The following is a 22,564-nucleotide window of genomic DNA, read 5'->3' as shown; positions in this document are numbered from 1 at the left end:
GGGGGGATTCCTATACTAGATCAACATGTGGAATCTTCTTCTGAAGAACAATCTCCCCTGCATGAAACTCCAACAACGGATGATGCTTTAAGTGATGTAATTGATAGAATTGGGAGACTCAATCTTGATTCAGTCCCAACTCAATCAACAGAGCAGCCTGGACCATCTCAGAAAGGTCCCCCAAAGTGGCTGACAAAGACATTTGAAAGTGTTCATCCTGATGAAATTGGAAAAACAGGAACCAAAAATTCAAACCGACAAAATGGAGGTGATGTAGATGACTCTAATTCACTTGTTGATATGGATGTTACTTATGATTGTGAATTGAACTTGTCTACAGATTTTGAACCAACTTCCTTCAAAGAAGTTGCTTCTCATGATGAATGGAAAGAAGCGATGAAAAAGGAGTATGATGCCCTCATAAAGAATGGCACTTGGAAGCTGGTTGATCCTCCATTTGGAACCAAAGCAATTGGCTGCAAGTGGGTCTACAAGAACAAGTACAAAGCTGATGGCTCACTTGACAAGCACAAAGCTAGGCTTGTGGCAAAAGGTTTTGCACAAAAGGAAGGGGTCGATTATGAGGAAACTTTTTCCCCCACAGCAAAATGGGCCACCATCCGGATACTCTTTGCACTAGCTGCTCAGAACGGTTGGAAAGTCCATCAAATGGATGTAAAAACTGCATTCTTGAATGGAGATTTAAAAGAGAATGTTTTTATGTCCCAGCCTGAAGGATTTTCTATGAAAGGACATGAACATAAAGTATGCAAACTTGTGAAGTCCTTGTATGGCCTCAAACAAGCACCGCGAGCCTGGTATGAAAAACTAACTGAGCATCTTTTGAAACTCAACTTCAATCATTTTGATCTTGATGATGCAACTTTATTTGTCAAGAAAATTGGCAAAACAATTGTGTATCTTGTGGTATATGTAGATGATCTTTTAATGACAGGGAACAATGAAAGCTACATTGCATCCATAAAGAAGGAATTAGGGAAAAGTTTTGAAATGACTGATTTGGGCTATGTTCATTACTATCTTGATTCTTGGCATTGAAGTAACCCAACATCCAAAATCCATATTTCTTTTTCAAAAGAAATACATTGGAGATTTGTTAAACAGATTTGGCATGACAGAGTGCAATCCTCTTTCTACTCCAATGGAACAAAACTTAAAGCTCACATCTATTGAAGGAAAGGAATTTGAGGATGCAACAAAGTATAGACAGCTTGTAGGAAGTCTCATCTACCTCACTACTACCAGACTAGATATTTCATTTACTGTTGGAATCCTCTCCAGGTTCATGCAAAAGCCTTGTGAGGGACATTGGTCTGCTGCAAAAAGAGTTCTAAGGTACTTGAAGGGAACTCAAGACCTTGGAATCAAGTATACACAGGTGGACGACTTTAGCGTGATTGGATACTCTGATTCAGACTTCGATGGAGACAAAGAAACTGGGGTATCTACTTCAGGATATGCTATGAGTCTTGGATCAGGAGCTGTCTCCTGGAGATCACGCAAACAATCAGTTCCAGCAGATTCCACAACTGAAGTAGAATACGTGGCAACAGCTGAAGCAATGAAAGAAATTGTGTGGCTCAGGAAAATTCTTGAAGATTTGCAGGTAAAACAAGTACAATCAACTCCACTCATGATTGATAACACCTCTGCAATAAAGTTGGCCAAGAACCCAAAGTTCCATGATCGTACAAAGCACATTAATACTAAATGTCATCTGATCCGACATCATGTTGAGGCCAAAACAATCCATCTCCGTCATTGTTCCACAAATGAGTAAATTGCAGACATCTTCACCAAAGCGCTTGGAAGAGAAAAGCTTGAAAGATTCAGAACGATGCTTGGACTCACCAACATCCCTTCAGATTAAGGGGGGGAATGTTGACACCTAATCCTCTGCGATTGGGTAAATTTGGAATGTGAACTGTCATCAAGAAGATGAATTGATCAGTCATATTCATGTATATAACAATAACTACCTAATGAAATAAATGAATCAGTTTTTCTGCCAAGTCTGGAGTTACTCCTGGCTTGACATAAAGTTACCCCACTCCTTTGGTAGTGCATTTAGTACTATTGTAGTCATTTCTCTATCAGACATGACTTCTCCCAGATCTTGAAGTTGATCCCTGATTTCAGATATCCTCATAAAGTATGAGGCTATTCCTTCTTATTTTGACATCTTTAGCTTGTAGAGTTCTTGCCTTAATGAGATGACTTCTCCTGCAGTGCTTACGGAATACAACTCTACTAGTTTGTCATATATTTCTTTTGAAGTTTCTAGTTTTGATACATATGGGATGAGGGGATCCTTGATGGATTCTATGAGAATTCTTTGAGCCCTCACTTCCCCTTTCATAAACCTTGCAAGTGCTTGAGCATCTTCTTTTGGAGTTTTGTGAAGATGCTTCTTCTGCTTGTTGCCTCCTTGAATTTGATGATGATATAGATAATAGAGAACTTCTTCTTGAAGAAGATAGATCTCTTCAAGAATGTTCCTTGACTTCACAGAGAGAGAGATCACCTTAGATTTTGATAATGATGTCCTTGTTGATGATGACTTGTTTATGATGTCTTGATGCTTCTTGGATGATCTTCTTCAATGGTGAGAACCTTGCTTCCATGAGAGAGAGATTGCTTTAGAACTTTTGATGATGTCCTTTGATCTTGCTTCCTTTGAATGGATAGACTTCAAGCTACCTTGATTTGTAGATCTCTTTAACTTGATGAGGGTTTTTGAGGTCTTTGGATGATGACTGGAGGTTCGCAAGACTTCCTTTTGATGTAGGTCTTTTCTTTGATCTAGGGTTTTGTCATCTTCTTGTAGATCTTGTCTTTGATGAACTTCTTAGATTTGCTTTGATGTCTTTCTCGGGATTTCATCCTTGAGTGTACCTTGATAAGATGCCCTTCCTTGACTTTGTCACCTTAGCTCTAATTCCATGTTGAGAAATCTAGGGCATCAAGATTAGGTCATTTCTCTATTAATGATAATTGCTTGTGAATGCTTTTTACTTCAATAAATTAGGATCTTCTCTTTAGTTAGATTATTATAGTGTTCTTTTTCATCAAACAACTACCAAAGCATAAACAATAAGGAGATGAGACACAAAATGCAGGCTATCGGCCAGGGCAAAAACCTCTCCCACTTGAGAGGAAAACCCAAACGAATTCTTCTTATAGAGACTCCAATTGACGAATACCAAGACCAAAATCTTTGACCTAATGGCCTCTCCAAGACCAAGACACAGGGCTTCCTTGTTCAACTTCCTCTTCCTTGAGTCATTGGTAGTCAAACTTCTTCCTTCCCCCAATGCTTCGGCTATCCTTCAAATTTCAGTCTGTTAAAATTGGCAACTAGGGCCAAACTCCATGTGGGTCATCTTATTTATGGCAGCTGATATTTTTCTTGGATCCCTCTCGTCGAGAGGTGTAGGATTGATCTAAAGATCATCCGATTCCGATAAGTATTCATGGAGTTATGAATTTATTTGTGTTATAAGACAATTCGTCAAGGTCGGCCAACAACCAAATAAACCCCACATGTGCTCAACGTTTTAGTATAAATAGAGGTCGCCTTCAAGTCATTTCAACACACACTTGGGATCTCTTCCTCCCTCTACTTGTCTTTGGGTTTTTGTAGGAGAAGAGATCCTAAGGAATAACATTGCCTTAACCCAGAGGGTAGAAAGCTGGAAAAGCCGGAAAAGCCAAAATTGCTGACATTGTCGGAACTGTCGGAAAAGCCGGAACTGTCGAAAAAGCCGGAACTGCTGGAAAAGATGGAAAAGTCGGAACTGTCAGAAAAGCCGGAAAAGCTGGAAAAACCGAAATTGCCGGAACTGTCGGAAAAGCCGAACTGTCGAAAAAGCCGGAAAAGCCGGAACTGCCTGAACTGCCGGGAACAGCCGGAACTGCCTGAACTGTCGGGAACAGCCGGAATTGCCTGAACTGCCGGGAACAACCGGAGTTGCCGGGAACAACTGGAACTGCCGGAACAGCCGGAGCATCTGTCTCCAAAAGGGAGCAGCATGCAAGGGACAACTAATTAACATTGGGACAATTGTATGGTACTTAGCAACAAATACTCCAAGCATGCAATGTTACAGCTAGCATGCAAGGGACAACTAACTAGCATACAACAACAAGCATGCTAAGGACAACAAGCATGCTAGGGACAACAAGCAAGCAAGGTGCAACCAACATATAGGTCAGGATGGCAATATGGTGCAGCAATGGCACATAATGCAATATAGTGATGGGTACAGTCATGATTAATGAAGCGTGATAAGATGCAGCATAGTGATGATGGGTGCAGCATGGTGCAGTGTGGTGAGGTGCAGCGTGATGATGAAATGCAACACAATGATAGGTGAAGGAGTCACCTTGGAGAATTAGTTGAAGCCACATGTCTTCAATTGATCTCATGTATCATGTTCTTAGAGATTATCTATGCTCTTATCTAGATAAGTCAAAGTGTTGACTTCTGTTGTAAACTTACTATCTCTCTCTCTCTCTGTTGAACTATTGAAGAACATATAAGAAGAATTGATCAAGGGTTTCCCCACATTGGGGTTTGTCCCTGGCCACATCTTGTGTCCTCTTGTCTTGGCTTGTCTTCTGCGATTTATGTTTATGTTCTATCTGCAGTTTACTTTAATGCTGATGTGATTGCTAATCTGGAAAAGATATGGAGCTAACTGTGAAAATTGAAATAAATTACTCTAAGCATAGAACCTACCTAAAATTAACACAGTCCTTCTCTCAGATGTGCACTTCTCAGTCCTCCTTTGGAAGCCCTAGATTTGATACTTAAGAGACTTTGATCTTCAATCTTCTTCGCTTGAGATGGAGACTATCCTTGCTCAACTCGGCTTAATGATCCTTTCTCAAATCTGCCTTCTGAAATACCTCGGCCCTTTCTACAGTAGACAGCCCTGAAATCTCGCACGTGTGGAGTGTACTTAACCCAAAAACAGACCCAAAATAATGCCAAAGACTTCGCTCTTCCTTTCCTTCTCTTCGCTGGTTATGAGGCTCCTTTCTTAGTGTTTTTCACACTTCTTATTGCAGGCTTCTTCTTGACCAAAAACCTGAGATCCAAGTGGAGGCTGAGCTGCTTATTTATAGTGGTTTGCCCATGAGAAATAAGCCAACTTGCTAGTTTCCTAGGCTGACATGTCATTTGGAGTAGGTTCATTATTTCATTTAAGGCCGACTTGATGGAGATGCTTGAGCTTGGCCTTGGAGGGTCTCTTTGACCCTTTCAACAACTTACATATATTTGTAACATGCCCAAGAAGTGTCTTCCATACATGACATTGACTCAATAGACTTTTATGACTTGATGACAAACCTAAAGTCTCACAATGAGAACTTTAACTAAAATAAAATTCCTTGATCATGAAATCCATGATACAAGCATTACAAAAATAATTTTATTTTCTTCTTTACATCAATTACATAAAATCATATTTACATATGTCATTATGAAGACCGAACCTAGCTACACTTTTCAACAAGATGTTGGTGGGAAAGTCTTCCTCACATAGTTATGGGAGCATAGGCAAGCTATGACCAGTTTGGGAAAGTGTGAAGAGCACTTCGTTCTCTTACCTCATGGGAATTCATCTGCCATTCTTCATTCCTATGATTCTCATGATCATTTGCCCCCGGCAACCTCTCCCTGTATGTTCTTCATAGTTTCTGATAACCCAAATCTGAAGGATAATCAAAATCAGCACTGTGATGAGGGATTTGCAGAGCTTTGTTGAGACTCCAGAGAGAAAGAGGCTGTAAATGAGCATAGAGGCTGGGCAAGTTAGGAAATATGCATCCACTGATTATTACTGTTCACTGATTGCTTGAAAACCTGAGTTTTCATTCAAGTGTATCCCCAGAGGGTAATGAATAGAATGAACTCTTTCTGCCTACACTAAATTTTAAAAAGCACTGGAAAGGAAGAAGATTCCTGAGGTACTATTGAACATAGAGGGAAAATCTTCCCTCTGATGTGTGTGGCAGTGGAAGGAAGTGCATGGCTGATTGATGGCTGGATGAGATGCTGGGAATGCTCTATAGTGAGCAGTTTGGTGGAGCCATGAGAGCTTGTAGCTTGTTTTGTTCGCCATGGTGGCCTCATAGCTCATCTCGGGGGTGGCATCTGCACATGCTTACGATTGGTTGGAAAATTGTTCATATGCAGCTAGTTTTCTGGAAGATAAGTGCTCTATCTTTGTAATAAATCTGCAGTTCAATTCTATTTTAATGTTACGGAAATTTGTGTATTCTGCATGAGGGTGATTGTACTTTATTATGGGCGCTTATTTAATTCTGCTACATTTTATAATTGCTCCTATGCTTGTTTGGATTGTTTTGGGCCTCTTTGGGAAGTTATTTCTCTCATGTTATTGCAAAATGTCTCTTGAGGATTGGAATAATGGGTTGTTAGTGGTTACATGTTCCATGTTTAGGAGTGCAAGGATGGGGATGCCACAATTAGGAAAATCTAAGTGAATTGGTGCCCTATTCCTAAGCAAATGGGGGGAGCAGATGACAAGTATGTTGGATGTGATCAGATTAACTGGCATTTCCTATGTATGGAAGTGCTATGCCTTACAACTTTTCTCAATATGAGGATGCCTTTCAAGCTTGCTGTTACTCTCAGATCCAATTTGGCGACTCAGATCTCTGCCATAAATCTTCTTTCAGAGGGATATAGATTCTCTTTTAGTTGGTGCCATGGCGGATCTGCTAGCTCTCCTTGCTTTCCTTGCCTACCTCTCCACGGGGCTTTGGTGTGTCCACTCCAGGGCCTGTGTATGTTGCTCTTGTTGTACATGTTGCTTTTGTTGTACATGCAAAGTGATTTCTAATATAATATATGCCCTAGCAATAGCAGAAGACTTGATATATTTTTTTTAATCTGTTGAAATAGTTTTTATTAATTGCAAAACTCAGAAGTTAGAGATTTGATACGAAAAAACTGTTCTAAGAACAGTTGATTGTTACTACTGGACTAACTGCTATACGTTTTCTATGAATGATTGCAACTCCTTTAACATTCTGCTCTAATGAAAATATACTCATCTCCTAGGATATAAGCTACTTCATGTTCTTAGCTGGACTTCTGTGTAATTGCTCACATAATTAAGATCGACAAAAATAAATAACTTTTGGACGTGTAGTTCAATAAAAGATAGTTCATTATTCTTCTTTGTAACTAGCAAGTTGCTTGCAGGAGGAAAGAAACGCTCAGCACATTATTATGACCTGTGGAATATCAAATACCTTCGAAAGTTTAAGTGGGACAATCTTATTGAAGAAATTGGTATGCCATTTATCATAGTGGGGAACGTTTAAGCTATGTGTTGTGAAATTATTATGTATTTTTCAAGGCAAGAAGAACACTATTCTTCAGAATATATTTAATGCATTTATTTCTTATAGTGCAAAAGGTGAAGTGGGAAGAATCTGCAGGAATTGGTGGAATGTGTTCTAAGTATAATCTTTTGCAGCTTACAAGAACGCTGTCCGAGAGCAGAAATTGGCTATGGAAATATCTGCGGCCAAAAAGGAACGTGACTTTTATTTGGCTAAGGTTGATCAGTCACGTGCTATCAGGTCTTCTGGAGAGCACTTAAGGAAGGTACATATTTCCCAGTCTTGCATACAAGACTGTTATATCTTGTTTGCTTACTTTTCCTTGTAATTCTATCTTGTGCTTTATATTTTAACCTTTCCACGAAATGACACTACTGTGTGATTTATCTTTTAAAGTGTTCCATTTTGTGTCTGTCTTAATTTATTATTTTGGTAAGATGTACCTAAAATATTATCCTTTAATAATTCAAGCGCAGTGTGGAAACACATGGGGAATATAAGAGCTGTTGCATTTTCTACGATAGATTTTATCAATGTTCCACAAAGACTCTGGGACGGGGGGACACAGGTGCGAGGAGACGCACAAGGGGGACATGTGGGAGTGTACCCTCAAATTTTAGGGAAATTTAGGGGGTGACAGGGGACGTGGGGAGATATATCTATTTATATATATATATTTCAAATTCATATTCAGTAATGAAAGCATAAATACATTGAGCAATACATAATTGAATGAAATAATGAAATACACTGATCCATACTCATCATTCTTAGTGATACATACATCATTTATCCATAGACCATGGGATTCAATAATGAAATACATTGATCCATATTCATCATTCATTATTCACCATTCTAGAATCTACATTGATTTAAAAATTAAATTCATCATTCATCATTATAGATTGAAAGTTGATTTAAAATTAAAATTCATCATTCATCATTCTAGAATCTAATTAGTTTTAAGAAAATTAGATTATAATAGATACTCAAATCTGAAGACTGGGATAGTAAATTGATATAACTTAAACTCAAAAATAGTAAAGAGTGGCGAGTCAAAGAGTCAAGTCTAATTTAGATAGAGGGCTTGGTGCTCTTGATTAAATACTAATTCCATACCCTCGTACTTGACAAAATCCAATGGAAACGTTGCAATCCTCTCAAACTTGAAATCCTGAAAAACTGTAAGTCTGTTGGATTTTGAGTGAGATCTAAAATTCTACCTTCTCCATATGAAATCCAATAAGGTCAGAACTATTTTTAAACATTCCGAATCATTTCATGGTAATATTAAAATTTTAAGTAAAAGAATGAAAATGAAAGATAAAACAGACCGACACATTCTCCTTTATCTTTCATTTTCATCCTTTTGCTTTAAGAATTTAACATTAACATTAATTACATAGCATTAGTAGGGCCCTAGGGTTGAATATTAAGCTTCCCCACTCATAAATCATTGTTTTCAAGCAAAATTAAGTGGGGGTGCCCACAAGCACCCCTTCTGGGGAAACACACCCCCCACATTGAGGAAACGTTTTCCCCTGCGTCTTCCTAAAAGGGGGACATGGGTAAATGTTAAAATTGGCAACTAGGGCCAAATTCCACTTTGGACAGCTCCTTTGGGAAGATAATTGTAGCATTAAATTCCTCTTTTCGAGAGGACCAAAATTGACCTAAAGATCATCAAATTTGGTTAAGGAGAAGTGTGATTTTGAATTTATGTTTCTATCATGTAAAATTAACAAGGTTAGCCTCACCTATATGTCGGCTCAATAAGCCCAAACGTCATGTCCCTTCAACCCCATCGAATTGTATATAAAGAGGTGCCTTTCAACCTCATTTGACACAACTCAAGGGGCTCTAATATATCTTTGTGGTAGCTGCAACTTGAAGGAGCTTGGAGGACAAGTATTGGGTACGTTTTTGGTGTGTTCTTCCTTCCACAAGTTTGAACTTGAAGCAGAATGGCAGCTGTAGGTCAGGGCAATGAATTTTAGTGAGCTCTATCCTTTGTTGAAGGCCCTATATTCTTCTACTCAATTCAGGAGGGCTGCAAGACTTGTGAGTCTTGGACAGTGGGGCCGAAAGGTTGTTCAGAGGAGCAGAATAGACCGCATATCCAAACTCCAAGCACAAGTAGACATGGAACCTTGATGGGTGCTGTTAATTCTTTCTATTAAAATGTTAATATTTATGTATTATTTATATGAATGTTTTTTTTTTTTTTCTCTCTCCTTTTTTTTTTTTTCTAGTTGTTGTGCGGTTTGAGATTTTGGCTTTCCTGGTTCTAGTTTTAATAACTCTATTTTTAATATTTTGGCTTTTTCCGGTTCTATCTCCAATAACTTTCATATGAATAAGTCCTTTCAACATCTTCATTGGGTTTATTTCTTGGCCTTTGACCATATGTACCATGCCATCTTCTAAAGCAACAGTCTCTTCTTGACTTTTATGGTCTTCCAATGAAGTAAACCACTCCGTTTTGTGAATGTGTCTTGTTGCACTTTAGTCTAAATAGCACATAGCGTGCCCCTTTTGATGTGTTTTTTTGGTTTACTAGTCAATGTATGGACTCTTCAATAGTGACAATTATGAAGAAGAAGAATATATCTCCTTCATTGTCACTATTCCCATTGTGATCCTATTCATCATAATTGCTTGAATGACACTTTAAATGTAGTTTTTAGCTTGCTAATGAAGAAGTAAAATGTTTACAACCTCCATTCTCTTCATGAGTCTCACTATTCCTATCGTGCTCCTTTTCACATTATTGCTTGAATGCCTTTATGGTTTTGAATAAGAAAAACATGTTTCTTTTACCTAGATTCCTTCTCAAAAGCACTGAGGTTTTGACAATAATAGTATTTTCCTTTGTCACTTGGGCCAAAGTAGTCTTTCTTTGAATCTATATGCTTGAAGTTGCCTTGTTTGACTTTAACCATTTTCTTTGCAAAAGTTTTCCTTCTTGGAAATGAAGTTGATACTGAGAGGAGGGGGTTTGAATAAATATCAAGAACTATTTAACAATTTAAACAAATAAGTAACACAACCATACATTAAACATAATGCACAACATATGAACACATGATGTACATGGAAACCCTTATGGGAGGAAACCACAAAAACTTCTTTCGATTTATTAATGTAGATACACACACCAACTTCAGTTTACATCAAATTTTATAGGCACCAACTTATAGGGGGTACCAACCCCCTTACTTTGCAAGTACCCACTTGTTGGAAGCACCCACTTCCACTTGTTTACAAGCACCAACCTGTTGGAGGTTCCAACCCGCAAGAGACACCGATCCCCTCTACTTCTTTTTTAGGCACCAACTACAGGAGATACGAATCCCCTCTACTTCTTTTGTAAGCACCAACCTATAGGAGACACCAATCCCCTTTGCGTCTTTTCTGTTTCAGTGTTTCCACAATTTTTGTATGCTTTGCAACTCTATACTAGTCTGTATCATTCAATCCTACACACAACATTACTCTTTCTATTCAAACTACATGCTCTGTATTTTCTTTTTGCTCCTCTGAACTTTGCAAACCACACCATAACATACACATTTTAGACTTAGCTTGGTCACATGTCTCTTGTAGATTTCATTCTCAGGTTTCTGTGACAACTGCAACTGCATGGGACTAATTGTTTTTGCAGAAAAAAACACCTCCACAGAATGAATAAACCTCTCACACTACACACATTTCTTCACACTTTTCACAATCATTTCCACGAAAAAATTCAGACCTACACAGGATCATGTCAACAAACCCTGGCAGGGCTGACACTCCATTGTAAAACAAATAAGAAACCTGGGTTATTATTTTGCTGGAAGTCTAGTTCAATTGACTAAGATATATCCTTTTTTATATGGTTCTTTGGTCCTCCATGGCTGTAACTTTAGTCCCACAAAATGACTGTCGTTGATCAATCTCTAGTAGATCTAGATCTAGGACCACTTGGAAACCCAAATTGTTTGTTTACCCAGATTGCTCACTGCAAACTACAACTATTAACGAAATTTGGCGCCTGAAACACCAAATTTTTGGTCATGGCGCTCGAGCTCCAATAGCCACAGACCATATGACCACAAACTGGGACCAAGGGCTCATGCTTAAAGGTGCTAAGCCTTGTGGCATGTGCATTGCGACATTTTTATGTTGAAAATGAATCTTCTTCACAATCTAGATACGAGTGTCTTCTTATGAAGTTTCCATTGCGCAATGTCAGATAACTAAATATCTAGATATCCTTTAAGAAACATGAAGTGGGATCTAACTTTGTGCCAGGTCCTAGATCTAGGGAATCAGGGATCCTAGATTTGTTTCCTTCTTTCCCTTTCTCTTTCTCGTGAGCCCAAATTGCTCCAAATCCTGGACGTCACATAAGATTGGCATGGGGTCCATCTCTGCCTTGAAATCTATGTTGGGGACTGTATTTGGAAAATGTTGGATGCCTCCTCTCTCCTGGAACTTTGACCATCTGGAACCTCGACCCAGTCCTTTTGTACTTGGTCAAATCTCGGTCAGTCTGAAGCTGGGTAATTTGTAAACAACATACCTGCTCCATGCTCGGATACTCAAACACCTCCTCACTTGGCCCAATGCCTTGCCATGTCAGCATCCCAACTTAGCTGCCATGTCATCTTTGTCAACCAATTGAAACCTGCCACGCGTCCAGTGCTGTCCTGCCCGTCATGTGTCACCTGCTACTTGCCGCTTTGGCCACCCAAAAATGCCGAATTCTCTTGTCACGTGTCAACACATCCTACTACCATGTCAGCTGCTCTTGCCACCTGGACTTTCCATGTCGACTTGTGCCACTTTTCATGCTACGTGGACCTGCCACCTGTACCTAGTGTCCATCACCGTCTGAGGCTGCAAATTCGGAAATCCTGAATTCCGACTCTTTTCTTAATTGGTTCTTTGTTGCATTTTCGGATGCCCGAATATTCAATTGAATCCATTATCCAACCGTTCCATTATTTGATGCACACCAGATTTCCTGGATGGATCAGATAAGTCCAGATTCCATGGAACCTTGATTGGCTGGAACCATTCTTGAATTGTTAAACTTCAAGCCTGTTTTTCTTCTCATTCCTTTGGAGTTAGGAAGTGTGTCATATACCGTTGGAAAAGTCCCAGAAAGGGTTATCTAACCAGACACATGATCTTTTGAACAAGGTAATTGGAGGCAAAATGTCTGCAAGGATAAGCTACCCAAATTGATTGCATCCATGACATCAAACTAGACAACCTGCAACTATCTCCTCTTGAACTGGACATCAATGACATCAATGACAACTAGACAACCTGCAATTGTCTCCCCCTGAACTTGACATCAATGACAACAGATTCAACAATCTCCCCCTTGGCAACATCTCTAGATATTGTTGGTCATTGATGACTTTAGGCTTGACTCCTCCTTTTGCTTTGGTGGCAACATCTCTAGATATTGTTGGTCATTGATGACTTTAGGCTTGACTCCCCCTGTCATTCTACTGCTTTGGGCTTGATTCCCCCTAGTTTTGGAAGCTTCTCATGAGTTCTAATGTCTGTTTATTCTCCCCCATTGACATCAATGGAAAAATGGTTCTTGTTGCTTATTCTCGCTCAAGTGATCTTAATATGAAATATACCAAGTGTGGCAATGGTGCCATTGGTGTCCTTTGTAGCAAGGCCCAAACTTCATCTGCTGAGCCCTGTTTCTTATGGCTATTTGCTGTACCTCTGCTTACATTACTGCTGTACCAATTGATTAAGCTTTATTGTTGTTATTGTAAACCTATACCAGTGCACATCAATGGCTATTGTAAGAGCTAAGTTCTCTCCTTGCTTTAATATAACAGGTTGCTGCTGCGAATGACTATTGGAACTAATTATTTCAACAACTTATACCAATTTAAATGAGACAAAACATATAAGTCGTGCAAATTTTCCATATCGTCATCTTTCTAGTGTAAAGGACCCCCCCTGAACACATGCTACTCCTGTTGGTCTTGCAGCTCACCTTGAGTTCACTCTCTTGTCTTCTCTTTGCCATCCTGGCATACAACTTGGCTCCATGCTGCTCCATGTGATCTCGCAGCACACCAGCTGATCACCGTGGCTTCCTTCACAGCCTCCAGACAACTTTTTGTTGTCAACCTCTGGAATCTTGTTCTTGGCTTCCTCACACAGCTTCTTTGACAGCTACAACCTTGTTCTTGGCTTCCCCACGTTGCTTCTTTGATTTACACGATCGTCACAGATGTGCCTGTCTTTTCTGCGACGTCATCGCAGCTGTACATCAAATACTTGCGACGAAAAAAGTGAAAATATTCGCGAAGGAGCTATAGTGCCCTCATTGTAGAGATACACTCACAACTAGCGACGATTTTGGATTCGTCGCAGTTATCCTCCTCACAACTGCGATGATCCTGGTTCAAAGAACCACCCACCAGCCAATGTACAGGGTCCTTAGCCTTGACGCTCTGATACCATGATAAATTTGGCAATGTTTGTATTAATAAAATAAAACCCACTGGTCAGCTCTACGAAAGAGAGTCTGACCCAGGGGAGTTTGGCTCTGCAGAACGCTCTGCATTGTTCATGCACATTACACATTAAATAGAAAACATGGTTTTAGGGAAGTTAGAATAGCATCCTAAGAAATAGAAACTAATTCCTATTCTGAGGTTACGTGAACAAACTCTACCTATTCTAGGATATTCTCCATTATCTTCAACATACCCTGTATCCCTCTTTCCTAAAGGAATTTATTGAAGAAATGAGGGAGATACCACTCCCAACTTCTGTATTCAAAGGGTTCTCTATCAAGAGGCTTGGTGAATATATCATCAATTTGTTCCTTTGTAGGTATGTATTCCAACCTTACAATCTAATTAACCAATTGTTCCCTGAGAAAATGGTACTTCATGGCTATATGCTTTGTCTTTGAGTGAAGAACAAGGTTCTTAGACATGCTTGTGGTACTTGTATTATCACAAACAATGGGAATTGATTGATCAAAGGTCACCTCCATGTCTTCTAAGATCTGCTTCATCCATAAGATTTGAGTGCAACATGCAACAACTGTTATGTACTCGGCTTCAACTGTGGAAAGTGAGATTGAACTTTGCTTTTTGCTTAGCAACGCCATCAAACAATTCCCCAGGAAGAAAGCATCACCACTTAAGCTCTCTCTATCATTTATATTGCCAGCACAATCAACATCAGTGTATGCAGTCTCAAAGAAGTTCTGACCTTTTGGATACCATAATTCGAAGTCCATTGTGCCCTTTAGATACCTCAACATTCCTTTTGCAGTTGACAGGGGTTAGTTTCTATAGTATCAGATGTGTTCTAGCCACAAAATTTGGTGGAGAGGCTAGAATACATGAGTTCTCCAAAACCTAGAAATCGTTTTTGGAAATTCCACCTAGATGTGTCTCAATTAAATTATTAGTCGATTTTTAAATATTTCCTAAGTCTAATCATTATTATTTCAGATAATGTGAGAATCATCTAAAAACTCACACAGGTCGACTCCAAGATTATCCAAGCCATTGATTAAGATTTAATCTTGGGCGTTGGTGCTCCAACAATGGATTATAAGAGGAAGTTGGTGGGCACTTGGAGAATATACACCAGAACACAAAAGTTCGATTACCTTGGCAGATCGATTTCCAGAACAGCGGTAGTCAGTTGCTGGAGAGCCAGAGATTGAAGCAGTGAGTGAGGGGTAGGGACAATGAGTCCGGAGGAGATTTTTTCAGATCTAGAGAGTTAGCTACAAGAGGGACGACTTTCCTTAGTGAGGTTGCGCAGAAGCTTCAAAGGTGGCAGTTCAATTTGGCTAGACAAAGGGTTGATTCAGTGGTTGAAGGTCGGGAAGATTTCCGGAAGGCATCAATGAGTCATTCTCAGAGTTGCAGTTCTAGACAGAGCATACTAGTGGCTGCGCAAGCTTGACGCAGAGGATGATGTAGGGGTTTCGTGGAGCCCATTCAAAGCCAATTTTGGAGCTGGATTAGTGCCGGGTGAGACAAAATTTGTCTCACTAATTTTTGTACCCAGTTTCTCTTGTAGTGGATTTCCAGTTTGTACATCCAGATTGTATTCATATTTTCATTGCTGCATAATAATAAAAACCCTCACTACTGCACCGGTTTTCTCAAGTTGGCGTTTTATGGGGACATTTGTCCAAAAATAACAGTGTCAATTTTATTGTGCGTGCTAGTATTTTCTTAGTTTCCAGCACTATTATTTCCGCAGTATTTTATTTGTGAAGGTTGCAGTATGATTTATTCAATATTTGCCATAACAAATAAATTGTTGAAATTAATTAACAATTAGAAGAATAATTTCTAGTTGCTACAATAAGATTTCAGTAGTTGAAATTTTCACATGGTATCAGAACGTGAGTGATCAACCCAGAAGTTAAGAAGTGGAGAAATAATTTCATTTCTTAGAGGGAGCAACATGTCGAAATTTTCAAAGGCAGCGTAGTGCAATGTTGTTAAAAGCGCGAGCGGGATTAAATCGGCGCGGGGAACGAATCGGAAAAAATCGGAAAAAAGCGGGAAAAAATCGTTTGGTACAAAAATATTCATTTTTTTTTCATTTTTTTTCAATTTTTTTAATATCTAAACCATCTACAACATAAAATAAATACATTGACACATAAATATGATAAAAAAACTAATATATAAGATGTTTAATATCATTTCTAGCGCTAAAATCACACATAACATTGAATCATGTCTTGAATAGTAAGTCCTGACTCCTGAGTCCCAACTCAGCCTCAAAATATCAACAAAAAATATGATAATGTATCTCATCATGTCATAATGTCATAGACAATAAAATGAAGTCTAATCCTATTGATTTCCTCTGCCCCTCTTGCGAGAAAATGCCACAGCTTTCCCTTTCCCTCTAGATGTAGATGTTGGTGCCTGTGCTGGTGGAGATGGCAGTGGAGTCTGATGTGCTCTAGAAGCTGAAGAACTAGAAGTAGGAGCTATAGGAGATAGACCACGTCCTCTACTAGTGGCAGGGGTAGCCCGAGCAGGTGGTGTCACCTGGAAACATTACAATCTCCCAATCCTGAAATCCTGAAAAACTGATAAGTCTGCTGGATTTTAAATGAAATCTAAAATTCTACTTTCTCCATATGAAATCCAATGAGGCTGGAACCACTCTCAAACATCCTGAGTCATTTCATGGTAATGTTAAAAATTTAAGTAAAAGGATGAAAATGAAGATTAAGGAGAATGTCACTTTTACTTTAAGAATTTAACATTACCATGAATAGCATATCCATACTAGGGCCTAGACTTTATCATTAAGCTGCCCCACTCAAAAATTATTTGTTTCTTTCAAAAAAAATTGCATGAAAAAACCCAAATGACCAAATGAAAAACCAAAAAAAAAATTATAAAATCGCGCTGTCCCAATCCCCCGCGATTTTTTGAAAAAAGCGCGATTTTTTCAATAAAAATCGGCAAAAAAAAAATAGGCGATTTTTTCGTATAAAAATCGCAATTAAATCGGCAAGCTGAAAAAATCGCGATTTTTTCGCGATTTTAACAACACTGGCGTAGTGTTCATACAGGGAAGCCGAATTGTGTTGGGCCAACAGTTTGATTTTCAGTTGCAGGGGTGCAGAAAATTCAATTTGCCCAGGAGAGTGATTCCAGCGGTCAGAGGGAGCAACTGTAACTCAAAGTTTCACTAAGCAGATTTCTGGTTGGACGCAGAGGGTTTTGCAGTGGTAGAACCAGTGTGAGGTGGAAGAGAAAAGCACACACAACGGAGGGAAATTTTTTCTCAGGGAACTTCAAGTCTCGAAAGTTCGATTTTTCTAGGCAGATTGGTAGTAGCAGCTAGCAGATTTGCACATTCTAGAATGAAGTGCGAGTAGTAGAGCAACAACCAAGCAGAGGGAAAGAGGGAGTTTTCGACAGATCAAAGATGGCCACAACTGGACTTAGAGGTAAGGATAGGTTGGATGGATCATCTAACTATGTCATTTGGAAGGCCAGGGTGTCATTCCTTCTAGATGAATATGGCCTGAAAGCCTACATTGATATTGTAGTGGTAGTTCCCCAAGATGCAGATCAGCTCAAGGAATATAGAAAGGAGATGGCGCGGGCGAAGCGTTTGATCTTGGATGGAGTCCGGGACCATGTAGTCTCACATATAGCAGCTAAGGGAACAACCAAAGAAATGTGGGATGCTCTCTCCATGCTATATTAGGGTACTTTCGAGCAGTGAAAGATGTTCCTGTAGGAGAAGGTGAGATGCATCAAGATGTAGAAGGGGGAAGGCATAGATCCATTGCTTACCAGGATTCAGGAAGTCTGAGACCAAATTTCAGCTATTCGGGCAGTGCCTCAACCTTCAGAGCTAGTACAACTGGCACACAACAGTGTCTTAGAGGATTGGCAGGTCTTCGTCCAAAGTATATTGGGCAGAGACACGCTACCAGGATGGGACAAAATGTGGGCCAATTTGCAGCAGGAGGAATTGAGATGAGCTCTGTTGAAGAGCTCCATCAGTGGCAGCAGTAGCAGTGGACAGAAGGTGGTGAAGGAGGAGGAGAATGTGGCCCTCGCATCAAAGGGTCCCAGTCAGGGGCAAGGGAGTAGAGAAAGAAGAATAAGGACCTGTTAAAGGTCAAGTGTTTCAGGTGTGGTGAGTTCAGTCACTGCAATATGCAGTGTCCTCTCAGGAAGAAGGACAAGTCGGAGAAGCAGGACTAGTAGGCAGCGCCAGCTGAGATAGATAGGCTATCCTCCAGATTGGAAGAAGACTTGGCGATGATAGCAACCATACCTCCAGGAGTGAGGTGGGGTGACTTGGAGTTGTAGGCCTAGAGAGCTACAAAGATTGGGCAAGATCCTTGAGGAGTCCACCTCATGGATCATTACCTTGCTACAGGGTTCCTCAGTATTTAGTAGCAGGATGGATCAATGACAGTTGATGTAGTCAGAACGAGAGTGACAGTTGCAGAGTCCAAACTAGTAGCAGTCAGATACTGAGGAGCACAGTGTAGAGTTGGCAACAGTGCAGAGTCAGCCGCAACGCAGATACTTCAGTGACAGTGCAGAGGCTAGTAACAGTCAGGACTCGGGAGACAGATGCATCAAAATGAACACTATTGATTCAATATTTTGGATGCTTTTCAGTTGCAGTAGTTGCAGTTGCAACAACAGCAAATGAGAGGGAGTTGCAGTGCAGATGTAGTGTTGGCAGCAGTATGGCAGTGTCAGTAGTAGCACAAATGCAACATCAGGGTTGCATAGTGGTTGGTGGGCAGTGGTAGCCAAACATCAACAACGTGACAGAGGTGATACAAAAACAAGGTGTTGTAGTAGCAGGATGCAACAGATTGCAACATGAGTTGTTGAGCACTAGTTGGAGAGAACATAGTTCTCACAAAGAGGGAGTGTTAGTTTCTGTTGCATCAGATGTGTGTTCTAGCCACAAAATTTGGCGGAGAGGCTAGAATACATGAGTTTTCCAAAACCCATAAATCGTTTATTGAAATTCCACTTAGAAGTGTCTCAATTAGATTGTTAGCCAATTTTTAAATATTTCCTAAGTCTAAACTTTAGGGAATATGGTTAATTAATCAGGATTAATTGAGATAAGGTGAGAACCATCTAGAAACTCACACGGATCGACTCCAAGATGATCCTAGCCATTGATTAAGATTTAATCTTAGCTGTTGGTGCTCCAATAGTGGATAATAAGAGGAAGTTGATGGGCACTTGGAGAATATACACTAGAACACAAGAAGTTTGATTTCCTTGGTCGGTCGATTTCCAGAGTAGCAGCAGTCAGTTGCTGGAGAGGTAGAGATCGAAGCAGGCAGTGAGGGGTAGGGGCAGTGAGTATGGAGGAAATTTTTCCAGATCTGGAGAGTTAACTACAAGAGGGACGAGTTTTCTCAGTGAGGCTGCGCAAAAGCTTTAGAGGTGGCAGTTCGATTTGGCTAGACAGAGGGTCGATTAAATCGCTGAATGCCGAGAAGATTTACGGAAGGGATCAATGAGTCATTCTTAGACACTGGATTGGGTAAACGACTTGATCAGTTGCAGTTCCAGGTAGAGCGTATCAGTGGCTGCGCAGGCTTGACGTAGGGGTTTTGTGGAGCCCATTCAGTGCCAGTTTTGGAGCTGGATTAGTGCTGGGTGAGAAAAAATTTGTCTCACTAATTTTTGTAGCCAGTTTCTCATGTAGTGAATTGCCAGTTTGTGCATCCAGATTGTACTCAGATTTTCATTGCTACATGATAATAAAAACCCTCACTGTTGTATTAGTTTTCCCAAGTTGGGTTTTTTCGGGGATATTTGTCCAAAAATAATGGTGTCAATTTTATTGTGTGAGAGCTAGTATTTTCTCAATTCCCAGTGCTATTATTTTCGCATTATTTTATTTGTGAAGGTTGCAGTGTGATTTATTCAGTATTTGCCGTAACAAATAAATTGTTAAAATTAATTAAAATTAGAAGAATAATTTCCAGTTGCTGCAATCGAATTTCAGTAGTTGAGATTTTCACAACAGGTGGCTCTCCTTAAGAGCTGATTGATACCTTGCTACCAAACCAATGACTTGCATTTTGTTTGGCCTTGAGGCTGTTAGGTACAAGCTGCTAATCATTGATCTGAACATTGTTTGATTTATCTCTTATGACTCATCATCTTTGCTCATCATATATACATTGACTACAAGAGTACTAACAGGTGAACACTTTTCCATTCAAAACTTCTTCAACATTTCTTTGAGATATTTGTTGTGGGAAATGGCATGCCTTTTGCTGATTGTGTAATCTCTAAACCAAGAAAAAGTGAGAGTTCCCAAAGCATTGACATCTCAAATTCATCTTGCATTTCAGCTACAAACTCTTCATCATTTCCAAAATTTATGTCGTCAACATAAATAATAATAACTAGCAAATTTTTATTTTCAGATTTGATAGACAAATTACTATCAACTGTCTCTCTTTCGAAGCCTTGTCGCTGTAGGTATTTGTCTAATCTGGAATACCATGCCCTTGGTGCTTGATTTAGTCCATACAATGCCTTTTTTAACCAACACACATCCTCAAGATTGTCTGACAATTGGAAACCGTTAAGGCAGTGCTATATAAACTTCTTCTTCAATTTCTCCATCCAAGAATGCTGATTTCACATTCATCTAATACACGTTGAAATTCTTGTGATATAAAAATTCTAAAAACATTCTTATTGCCTCTAATCTTGCTACAGGAGAAAAAGTTTCTTTAAAGTCTATTCCTTCAACCTGGCATATCCTTTGCATACTAATCTGACCTTGTTCCTCACAACTTGGCCATCCTCATTTAATTTGTTCTTAAAAACCCATTTAGTGCCTATGATATTTTTATTTCTTGGTCTTGAAACTAACCTTTAGACTATTCTATGTAAACTTCTTCAAGTTCTCCATTCAAGAATGTTGATTTCACAGCCATTTGATACACTTCGAAATTCTTGTGACAGACAAATGCTAAAAACATTCTTACTGCTCTAATCTTGTTATAGGAGCAAAAGTTTCTTCAAAGTCTATTCCTTCAACCTAGACATATCCTTTGTATACTTATCTGGCCTTGTTCCTCACAACTTGGCCATCCTCATTTAATTTGTGCCTAAGAGCCCATTTAGTGCCTATGATATTTTGCTTATTGGTTGGAACTACTTCCCAAGTTTGATTTTTCTCAATTTGATCTAATTCTTCATTCATGGATTTTATCCAATGCTTGTCTTGGCTGGCTTGAGAAAAATCTTTGGGTTCAATCATAGACAACATCGCAATATGACTAGGAGTGCATATAAGATTTCTTGTAATTTAAACTCTTGCTTATTTGTCACCAAGAATTTGACTATTAGGATGATGCTTTTGCACCCACCTTTAAGGGGTTTTTAGATGAGATGGCGTTGCCTCTTCTTCTGTTGGAAATACTGAGAAGGGGGTGAACCATTATTTCTTTTCAAATGTTACTTTTACCAGTTATATCACTTATATTTAGAACACAAAATGAACAATAGAAATAACTGCTTTTATTAATATAATTTTTACAATGAATCAAGTACAATATAGGTAGGGCTCCAACCCTTGATGAAGACACCTAGGCTCCAACCCGGGATGTGCCAAGCACCTACTTGGACTTTAGTGAAGCTCCGACCTCTAGTGCTTCGACCCTATCTTATCGAAGGCACCAACCTTGAGTTTAGGAGCACCAACTCCAAGGACACCAATCCTTTAGCTTTGCTTTGTTAAGATATGTTAGGTTGTTCTTCACGGCTCCCAAAGTATTCTTCAACAAGCCTGTCAATCTTCAGCAATCCCTTCACTTAATCATTATGTCATATCATCAATGACGGCCTTGTCTCATAGAAGGTGTCACCACTGCTTTTCATCATACCCAAACAAAGATCTGCAAGGTTACCTCATGATGACATCAACGATGCATCATTGTCTTCAGACCTCAATATTTACTCCAAGGTCAGTCAAGGCTATTCAACAAGAAGGCTCCAATCTGGGATCTTCACAAAGACTTCAAAAGTGTCTTCAATAGGTTGAGCCTTGTATTCTCCACTGCCCACAAGTCTTCACAAGCCTTAGTCACAGTCTGAGGAAGTGAAACTCCCCCACAGAGGTATCTGAGAGAGTCCAAGTTAATTATCTGAGCCTCAGCCACTGGTAAGTGAAGTCACAGTCCATAGACAAAAATCCGAGTTAGGTAGTCACTGTCATTAATGCACAGTTAGGAACTGAACCACTTTTTGATGGAGCTATCACAACTTGCAACTGTTGCACTCTGAAATACTAGATCTGGGCTCAGCTTAATGATTTGAATGATCACAGTCAAGGTACTACAGTCTTGTTGCACACAGAGCTAAAGATTGCAGTCCTGTTGCACTTCCGAGCTAGAAGATATCTCAGTCCAAGGAAAAGGTTCTTAATCCGAGGAGAAGAGGTTTCACCGAGCCATCAAACAGATGTTGCTGCACTTATCATCATTACTGTTGCACAGATCCGAAGATCACAGTCATACAAGGTAAAGAGAGGTAATAGTCAAGGTAATTAAGGCATAGTCCGAGCAAACTGCTGTATTCCTAGATCTGAGCTTAGTCCTGTCCAAATC

General features: G+C 39.5%; 1 protein-coding gene across 1 annotated transcript in view; it reads left to right on the top strand.

Annotated features, from left to right (window-relative positions):
* Window positions 1–22,564, top strand: part of LOC149223872 (RNA-binding (RRM/RBD/RNP motifs) family protein) — a 96,408-nt gene that overhangs the window by 51,383 nt on the left and 22,461 nt on the right. Inside the window, exons 4-5 of the mRNA XM_089385946.1 lie at window positions 7,262–7,351; window positions 7,539–7,669. Coding sequence (XP_089242072.1) covers window positions 7,262–7,351; window positions 7,539–7,669 — 221 coding nt within the window. The remainder of the gene's footprint in view (window positions 1–7,261; window positions 7,352–7,538; window positions 7,670–22,564) is intronic.

The sequence above is a fragment of the Pinus tabuliformis genome, chromosome Q (genome assembly GCF_031772625.1).
Source record: "Pinus tabuliformis cultivar Carrire ecotype Pingquan chromosome Q, CPIR1, whole genome shotgun sequence".
Taxonomy (NCBI): Eukaryota; Viridiplantae; Streptophyta; class Pinopsida; order Pinales; family Pinaceae; genus Pinus; species Pinus tabuliformis.
This window is presented reverse-complemented; position numbering and strand designations above follow the sequence as displayed.